The 10,047-nt window shown below is 36.5% G+C and overlaps 1 protein-coding gene across 1 annotated transcript; it reads right to left on the bottom strand.

Annotated features, from left to right (window-relative positions):
* Window positions 1-2,378: 2,378 nt before the first annotated feature.
* LOC133287247 (uncharacterized) lies at window positions 2,379-4,678 on the bottom strand. Its single transcript, XM_061484811.1, has 3 exons — window positions 3,888-4,678; window positions 3,050-3,808; window positions 2,379-2,961 (listed from the first exon to the last, which is right to left on the bottom strand). Exons 1-3 carry the CDS (start codon window positions 4,676-4,678, stop codon window positions 2,379-2,381), a joined length of 2,133 nt encoding a protein of 710 aa, XP_061340795.1.
* Between the last annotated feature and the right edge of the window lie 5,369 nt (window positions 4,679-10,047).

The raw sequence follows: 10,047 nt of genomic DNA, 5'->3' as shown, positions 1-10,047 counted from the left end.
ACACCAGTCTTTCTCTAGCAGGAAGAATTACACTTTCGAAAGCTGTTCTCTCAGCTATTCCAGCCTACACAATGCAAGTTTCTGTTGTTCCTCTCGGAATCTGCAATGATATTGAGAAACATATTAGGAGGTTTTTGTGGGGTTCTAATAGAGCATCTACTCGTCCTCATCTGGTTGTGTGGGATCAGTTGTGCATGGATAAAGATCATGGAGGGCTGGGTCTGAGGAAAATGAAGGAAGTTAACAGGGCTTTTATTATGAAAATTGGTTATGGGATCCTTTCTAATCCAGACGCGCTTTGGGCTAGAGTTTTAAAGAGCAAGTATAAAGTTCAGTCTGATTTGGTTCCTAATATTTCTGCTACTCGGAATAGCTCCTCTCTTTGGAAAGCAATTGTTTCGTCTTGGCCTGTGATATTACAGCATTCCAGAATTTTGTTAGGTAATGGAAATTCTACTCATTTTTGGGATGACCCGTGGGTTCCGGGTTGTGGTGCACTCTCATCCTATGCTGCTATTTCTGATCCCTCTCAGATAAATCATCAGCTAATGGTCTCTGATCTTGTCTCATCCTCCGGAAGTTGGATGTGGGGGGCTTTCCAGCATAGTCTTCCCGATCACGTCAATGCTCGTATTAATAACATCCTTCCTCCTTCGGATGTTAATGGTCATGACCGAATTTTGTGGACAAGGACATCTGATGGGAATTTTTCGCTGAAGTCCGCTTATATGGCCATATCCAGGGGTAACGAGGAATCTACCAATTTACCTTGGAATCGCGTTTGGCAGTGGCATGGACCTGAACGGATTCGTACGTTCCTTTGGCTGTTGTTAGGAGATAAAATTTTGACAAATGAAAGGCGTTGCAGACGGCACATGGCGGGTTCAGATATATGTCATCTGTGCAATTGTTTTACGGAAACTTCCTTACATGCGGTTAGAGATTGTATTGCAGCAAAAAAAGTGTGGGAGATTGCAGTTAAGCGAGAGGCTTGGGAGGATTTTTTCTCTCTTAATCTTCAGCAATGGGTGTTGTCCAATATCTCTGAGGATCGTAATTGGTCCAATTTGCCATCATGGCCTCTTCTGTTTGGTATCATTTCCTGTTTCATTTGGCAAGCTAGGAATAAGAAAATTTTTCAGGGATCTTCTGTTCCTGCTTATGGCACTTTTAGAGCTGCTATGGTCTATGGTGAAGATTTTTCTTGGTCAGAAAACACGCTTCGGGTTGCTGGTCTTGAGACTAACTCGAATAAAGAGAAATTAGTTTCTTGGGTTTTTCCTTCGGACCCTTGGGTTAAGCTCAATGTGGATGGGTCAAGTATGAATAATGGAGAAGCTTCTGCTTGTGGGGGTGTATTTAGGAATGCTAGTGGAAGGTGGCTTGTTGGCTTTTGTAAAAATCTTGGTTGTGGTAATGTTTTGTTAGCAGAACTTTGGGGTTGTCTCCTTGGGCTTGAGATTGCATGGAGGAAAGGTTTCCGTTTTGTCTGGCTTGAAGGTGATTCCTTAGTAGCCCAGTTTTTCATAAGAGAAGGGTGCAGCTCTCATCATCCAGCCTCTAACTTGGTCTTGCGCATAAGGAATATGCTGGATTGGAATTGGAGGGTTAGAATTTCCCATATTCATAGGGAAGGGAATGGGGTTGCCGATTGGATGGCCTCTTTTGCCTACTCCTTTGATTGGTCTTTACAAGAGTTTGACTCGCCTCCTTCTGGTTGTCGTGACAAACTTGAAAGGGACTATGTAGGAGTAGTTTGGTCTAGGAGGTGTTCCTAGTTTCTTTTTTTGTTTTTCTGTTTCCTGTTTGCTTTTCAGAACTCCTACAGTAATATATTTATAATTATTAATAGGATGATAAAAGGTAAACAAGCAATAAAATAACAAAAGTATTGTAATATCAATTAATTGAGCTCATTTAATTTTAAACCTTAATTTGTGCTTGACATTTTTTATTAAGGGGCTTGATTCGTGTTATGGACATGACAAAAGCTCATACTCTAAAAAAATCGAAGAAGGTCTAATGACTAAAAGGAAAATTAAGAAAATATTTCTTAATTGTACTATTCCTAATACGGCAGCCAACGATGCACGGACACGGACACGGGACACGGGATACGACACGACACGACACGACACGCCGACACGTTAATTCTAAAAAATGCTAAATTTTGACACGTTGGGACACGTTTTAATATTAAATAAAATATTTAATATATATAATATAATTTATATTTAATACATATAAGAGTCCATAATAAGTCATATAACCAATCAAATATTTAAATTTCATAACATAAATATTAAAAAAAATAGAACATCCCAAGAGTGTAGAGTGTAGAAAATAGAAAAATTATTTTACTTATGATTACACACAGTTCAATTATTTTCATCTCTATCTTGAATAATCATGGCCTCTATCTCTGGCTCATCAAGTGAAAGACTAGCAAATTGAAGATCTCCAATATCATCAAGTGAATCAAATGTATCTCCAGCAATATCCCACATTTGATTTGCTCCTTGTGCATAACTAGGAGTCTTTCTTGATAAGAGTCGAAGATTGCTATGCACATAAACCAAGTCTTCAGCACGTTTTGTAGTGATTTTATTCCTCTTGATGGAATGCACAAAAGAATAAGTACTCCAATTGCGTTCAGCACATGATGAAGAGGAGGGTTGTTGCACAAGTCTCAATGCTATTTTTTGAAGCATCGGTGTAAAGGTACCATAAAGTAGCCACCAAGATTTCGGATCCATAGTGTATTGAGTATTGATGGCATCAAAATCGCCAAAGGTTCCACTATTGCTAATAAAATCTGCATACTCCAAACTAATCCGGCTTCGGTCCTCCATGCTAGGAAAGAATCTCCTTAAACATTTTTGTCGCTCTTGAGTAAGCTCTAAATCCATGTGTGGAGGAACTCGACTAGAATCTTCCTGAAGCCATTGTTGACTATAGTATCTAAAAGAGAAGCAAAAAAAATCAACAAGTTGTCAAATTATATCAAGAGGAGTATTAATTTTAAACTAAATCATATTTAAAAACTTACTTGGGATTCAAAGCATGTGCCAAACAGTGTAGTGGAGTTGAGTTTTTTGTCCAACGATCCACAAGAATGCGATGCACCACATCATAAAAAGAGGAGCTCTCTTCCATCATTCTCCCCTCTTTATGGTATATAGCTTTCTTCACTTTCACAATCATTGCATCCCACATATCATATATCAAGTGAAGACAAGCTCTCTCAGTGTCACAAGCTCTGATCATATCATAAATAGGAGCAGTGAAGGCAAGTATGTAATCAACTGAATCCCAAAAACAATCATCCAATAATTTTTCCTTCACATGTCTGGCTCTCCCAAGATTATCATCTCTATAAATATTCCATTTTTCACTTATCACCATATTTTGGAGACCACTCTTTATTAACTTGAACCTCTTCAGCATCACAATCATTGAAGCAAAACGAGTATCAGCAATAGAAAGCAACTTCAAACTCACAAACTCATTAAAGATGGCCAATCTCATAGAATGATTCATAATGAAATGCTTTATTGCAGCAACATCACCTACAATATCAGAAATCCAGCTGCATTCCTCATACGTTATTTGATTGCTCTCAACATTCTTTGCAGCACAAATATTTTTCACAGCCAAATTCAATGTGTGAACGACACACGGTGTCCAGGTAATAGATGGGAATTCCTGCTCAATCAATTGCCCTGCTCCCTTACAATTTGCAGCATTATCTGTGATTACTTGAACCACATTCGCCTCTCCTACTTCTTGAATAACTTCTTTTAGCAACCTGAAAATGCAATTTTTATCATTAGTCTCCCTTGAGCAAATAAACACTTAAATAGAATACAAAAGTTCAAACAAACAACCTGAAAATGAAATTCTTATCCTTAATCTCCCCCGAGCAATCAACTGATTTTAAAAACATTGCTTTACCATCAGATACTGCCATGAAATTAATGAGTGGCCTCCTTTGTGAATCACTCCACCCATCACTTACAATACTCACCCCTTTATGAGTCCAAGCCTCTCGAATAGGTTCACACAACTTATCAATATTTTCTTTCTCCTTTTGCAACAGAGTGGTTCGCAGTGAGTTATATCCCGGTGGCAAATAACCTCCAATATTATGATTTGCTGCATAAGTATACGAAGCTTGGAAGTAAGGGTTCTTTGCCAAATTGAATGGCAATCCTGCTGAATAAAACATTCTAGCAATCAGGTAATTTAATTCTTCTCGCTCCCCAACATTAAATTCCATCTCAAGAGAACCTGCAATTTTTCTTTTTTTTGGGCACGTGGAAGAGCTAGAAGGAGGTAAAGGTACATTTCTGGGTGCATTGGATTGCTTTCTCTGGTCAGCTTCTTTTTCTAATTTCTCCATCTCTATCACATCTCTATTTTGCACCATTAAGCATTTCCCAATTCCTTTGCCTGATAGTTTCAACAAATGAGCCCTCACTCTAGTATATGAACTTTTAAAATCTTTTTTACAAAAGTTGCACATCCAAGATAAATTTCCTCCTCCTCCCACTATAGCATCTATTTTGGTAACATATTTCCATAAGGGTTTATCTAGTAATTCATTAACATCAGAAGCATTGGTAGCAGCAGTGGCACTATTACTTGCACTGGCAGAGGCAGAACTCGAATGATCCATCTTGTAATTCTATAAATGTGTTAAAAAAAATGAAATTAGTGAGATTGATTTAGTATATAAAACAGAGAACTAAATTACTTGATGCAAGCTGCTAGAATAGATTGAGTAAAACTAAAGTAGTTCGTAGGTCTGAGGGAGTTGGATTAACATGGTTGAAAGAAAAAAGAATGAAATAAAAAGGATCAACAGCTGCTAGAATATAAGCTATTAATATGCCTGCACTTGTTTTGCTCCTCTCTGACTCAATAACTGCTGAAACAAAGTTAAACTAAAGAAACACAAAAAAAGACATGTCCGTGCTTTAGAGGTAGTAGGACAGGATAACATGCCTATGAAAGTTTGGAAATGTTTAGGGGAGAAAGGTATAAACTCAGATCACAACGTTTTTCATTGAGATAGAAGGTCTCAAAAATGCCTGATGAATGGAGAATAAGCACTTAGACAATTATTTACAAGAATGAAAAAGACATGCAAAATTGTGCAAACTACAGAATAAGCCAAATGATGACACTCTGAAAAAAAAGTAATGAGAGTATATTACAACAAGAGGACACTCAATTACTATTATGCTGTAGTGGTCAATCATGGAGGCTATATACCTAGTGCGGGGTTTGATAGAAAGATATAGAAAGAAACAGGAAAATAAAATAAATCTACACATGATCTTCATTGATCTAGGAAAAACCTACGATAAGATGCCATGCGAAATCATGTAATAGGATCTAGAGAATCAAGGAGTTCATGTCACATATATTATTGCTATAAAGGATATTTGTGATAGGACAACAGCCAGTATTGAAACTCATGCAGATGTAACAAAAAAATTTCCTATAACAATATGATAGGTTTGAACCAGGGGTCAACTTGGTTGGACGTACTAATTGGGTAGAGGGCACATCTAAGAGTCAATGCATGGTTTTTGTGGAAAGAAGCTTTGGAATCAAAGAGATTTCGGTTGAGTAGGAATAATAAGGAATATATGAAATGCAAGTTCAATAAGATGTGAGAATGTTTTGGAAGTGTCAATTGGGAAGCACATCATACAATTAGTTGCACAGATTGCGTATCTTGGAACCACCACATAAAGTAACGGGGATGTCATTTCATGCATATTCAAGCTGGGTTGATGAAATGGAGAAATGCTTTAGTTACAATTTATGAATGCAAAGTGCTCATCAAACTATGGCACAATCAAACCAGAAATGCTTTATGATAGTCAATAATGTTGATCAGTGAAGTGTGAACAAGAGCAGAAAGTAGAGTAACACACCAAAGCCTATTGATGAGCAAATGATGGAAGCTTGCTTAAGGTGGATTGGTCATGACTTGTAAGAAGACCAACAAAGACTCGTATGAGAAATTTTGATCAAAATTGATGATGGTACAACAAAAAGGAGCAGAAGACCTCAGAAAACTTTAAGGAGAAACCATTAAAATAGACTTTACTCTAAATGGTGTTACTGAACTTTCGATTTTTGATAGAGTCCAATGGTGTCAGTTGACCCCAGACACTGACCCAAATAAAAAAAGTCCCATGCTTATTAGAAAACATTAGGCTCTACATGGACAACAAATTCACAATCGAAGTTTTAGAATTTTAATGTCGATTCTAGTTCTGACAAAACTTGAACTACTTCAGATAAATCTTGTGTTTGGATTGCAGAAGACTTACCGGAGACTTACCGGAGATGTAGAAGACAACCGACAACCGACGACCGGAGAAGACAACCGATGACCGACGACGACCGACGAGAAGGACCAAGCGGCGATTTGCAGCCTCAACTCTCCAGCGCGAGAGAGGATAAGAGATTCAGAGGATAGGGTTCTTTTTTTAATTTTATTAAATGTTTTTTATTTTTTTTAATTGTTAAAAAAAATGCAAAACGTGTCCAAAACGAGTCCAAATTCGTTGACTACGTGTCGGATTCGGTCAAACACGCGTGTCCCTCAAGTCAACGTGTCCCAAAAAGTTGACCACGTGTCGGACGCGTGTCCGAACGTGTCCTAACGTGTCCGTGTCCGACACGTGTCGGACACGCATTTTTTCACAAAAAAAACGTGTCCGTGCTTTAGAGACGGCAGCAATAGATTATGAATTGGACTCCCAATTTTTTTAAAAGGCCTGGAATTTCACTACTGCCAAGTAACCTATTTATAAATAAAGGGTTAAGCCAATAAGATACACAAACTCTAAACTCTCTCTCTTTTAGCCGTCATTGTGCACACATCTCATCCTTTGGTTATGTCGTTAGTATTATAGTGCATAATGATGCGCTATTCTTTAAGGAGCCTTTCCTATAGGTACCTGAAAGTGGGTGTCTAGATCCTATATAAACATACCAACCACCGGTTGAACATTTCTGTAACTCTCGTATCATTCATATATCAGAAAAAATACCATATATAACATAAAATTTCTCCGCCGATTCTTTCTAATCGAGCCTCTCGATCTGTCATTATACTCCTAGAAGAAGAAAGAATTACAATCCCCATCTTCTTTCGCTCCATCCCCGCATGGGCAGAGAACCCATCACTGTCTCGGCTGTGCTATCAGAGGCTCTGGGGAAGGGAAGTCAGAATAAGAGAGCACTCATCTTGGGGTGGGCTCGCACGAGCAGTGGTGGATGAAGCGGAAACGAGAATGTCGGCTTGAGTAACACAAACATTGGTGAGAATCCAATGCTTCGAAAACCCAAGGGTTCCTTTGCAAGGTTCGTCCACGGAGGGTTAGTATTCTTATCCGCGGCTACTTCGTTGACCCTCCGGCACTGGGCAGGCGTCAGTCCTCATACATGGTCTTACGACTTTGCAGAGACTTGTGTTTTAGGTAGGTGAGAAAATAACCCGTTTAATTGAATATGCTACCAATGAGGAGTAATGACAACAAGTGATTGAATTCAGTAGGTTCGATTTGAATTATCCGGAGGATACCTTATATATATTCTATCCAAAAAAATGCACAATCAAACCAGAACAGTTTCTTTAGCTTATTTAACTTTCTTTTTTGTGCATTTCACTCGTTTTTAAACCCTTGAATTCAAAATAGTAAATAATATAATAGTATTTGGAAAAAGGCAGAATTTTAAAAGAAGGAAAATAATTTAACCATTAATATTTTTTCTATACGTAATTAATTAATAGAATACTAAATCAATATATACTTAAGACCAATATGAAAAAAAAGTGAGAGTAATACAAAAGAAAATATTAATTAAAATAACTAAAAAAGATTTATATATTAATTAAAGGATTTGGTGTTTGTCATTTTAAATGACATAAGTTATGCTTACAAAAAAAATGACATAAGTTATGTCATTTTAGGAGAGAGATAGACACAAGAAATGGAAATCATGGGACTATGATGCACGGACACTGACACGGGACACGACACGACACGTCGACACGTTAATTCTAAAAAATGACATTTTTCGACATGTTGAGACACGTTTTGATATTAAATAATATTTTTAATATAAGTTATATTTAACACATATAACAGTTCATAATAAGTCATATAACCAATTAAATATTCAAATTTCATAACATAAATATAAAAAAAAAATTGTACCTTGTTAATTTTTCATGTCAAATTTCATAACAGAAAAAAATTGATTTATAAATATATTTTTTTATTTTTAGTTAATAAAATAAAATTAAAAAAAAATATGTCGGAGCATTGACCACGTGTCGGAAAAAGTTGACCGCGTGTCGAAAAAGCGTGTCAGAGAGTTGACCACATATTCCAAAATGTTGTTGCCGCGTGTCGGACACGTGTCCTACACGCATTTTTTTAAAAAAGATGCCGTGTCCAAATATCTGAGTCATGGGAGAGAGAAAATGTGTGGTTTTTTTTTAATTTAAATTTTAAATAAAGAAATATATTTTGTGTCTATCTCTCTCCTAAAATGACATAATTTTATGTGATTTAAAATTACAAATACTCTTACTTAAATGCTTGAAATAATGTATCACAGCATAGGACTTCGTGAGGAGATACCTAGCTTTGAGGTTGAATTATGGATCAATCGCTTTTATCCTTTTTATAGCAACAAATATTCTTAAACCTCGCCTTGAGTTTAAACCATGTTTCTCTCTCTCTCTCTCTCTCTCTCTCTCTCTCTCTTTTGGTTAAGTGATGCTGATTAAACTGTTTTTTTTTTTCCATGTTGTAAACTTGAAATTGTTCCCATCGTGGATGGATCTCTTTTCTGTCACTGGTCCCATAAAATGCAACAGAACAACCTTGTTTTCTCCACTGTTCTTTTCTGCTAAATATAAATCTTGTAATATTTCCCTTCCTAGAAAGCTACACAGAAATGTTCATGTACATGGCAATTATCTTTCTTCATTTTCATACCAATCCTCAATTCATAAAAACTTGTATTCTAAGAGGCAGAGAGGTATATCCCTGATTGCTTTTGATGCTAAGAACTCAGAATCAAGGCGAGAAGATAATCAGGCCCTGGATGCAGTTATGAAATTGTATTCTGCCTTCAAGAACAAAAACACACATGAATTATCTGAAATACTCGCAGATGAATGTCCATACGTGTGCAATTTCCTCTCATTCTTCCAAACCTTCCAAGGAAAATCGGTATCTTTTCCCTCCCTGTTTGTATGAGTTTAATTTCCGTTTATGAGTTCAAATTATTAAGGAAAAAAATTCAGTGTTTTCGGATTAGAAAAGTTGTTTTCTACTCATTTTCATGTGTTATGTCCACACAAGTCAAAACAAGGCACAAAATAAGTGTTAAATTATTAAATGTTCAATATAAATTATTGCTTAACTATTACAAATTATCCAATATGGTGCATCCATCCCTCTTGCACTGCAGCAAGTGTTGGAATTGTTCTCTTATCTGATAAGAATACTTGGAAACAATTTTCAAATTGTGATCAAACCGACTCCGCATGAAGGCATGAATGTTGGTGTCCAGTGGAAATTCGGTAAATACTCCTGATATCTGCTCTTCATAATAAGAACAATGGAAACTTTGGGCTTTCCTATGAGTTACTTTGTATAAGTGGCAACCCTTATAATTTCTTCTATGCAGAATGGAAAAAGATATATGTTCCTCTTGGGAAGGGTTTCAGCTTGCACATAGTCCAAAATTATCACGGAAAGGCGGTAATAAGGTTTGTTTAATCTTGGTTCATAAACTCAAGATAAAATAAGAGGAAGATAGAGAGAATATACTGTATTTACTATTAAGATTTCTTATAGTTGATAACATCATTTATGTCTAATTCAGGAATATTGAGATGTTTATGGAGCCACTGCTCCACTTAGAACCCTTTAGACTGGTACGCAACATCAAGTTCTTTAGCTGGAATATTGGTATAAATAGGACAAAATATTTAATCTTATG

This window comes from Gastrolobium bilobum, unplaced genomic scaffold, assembly GCF_033153095.1.
Source record: "Gastrolobium bilobum isolate Gb01-03AN ecotype WA unplaced genomic scaffold, APGP_CSIRO_Gbil_v1 utg609, whole genome shotgun sequence".
Taxonomy (NCBI): Eukaryota; Viridiplantae; Streptophyta; class Magnoliopsida; order Fabales; family Fabaceae; genus Gastrolobium; species Gastrolobium bilobum.
Note: the sequence above shows the minus strand (reverse complement) of the source record. Positions and strands in the feature narration are given on the sequence as shown.

Excerpts from the sequence above, each read along its gene's own strand:
- LOC133287247 (XM_061484811.1), bottom strand. The coding sequence starts at position 4,678 with ATGGATCATTCGAGTTCTGCCTCTGCCAGTGCAAGTAATAGTGCCACT. Across the intron at positions 3,809-3,887 it reads GATAAGAATTTCATTTTCAG|GTTGCTAAAAGAAGTTATTC; the intron begins GTTGTTTGTTTG and ends TTGCATTTTCAG. Across the intron at positions 2,962-3,049 it reads GCACATGCTTTGAATCCCAA|ATACTATAGTCAACAATGGC; the intron begins GTAAGTTTTTAA and ends CTTCTCTTTTAG.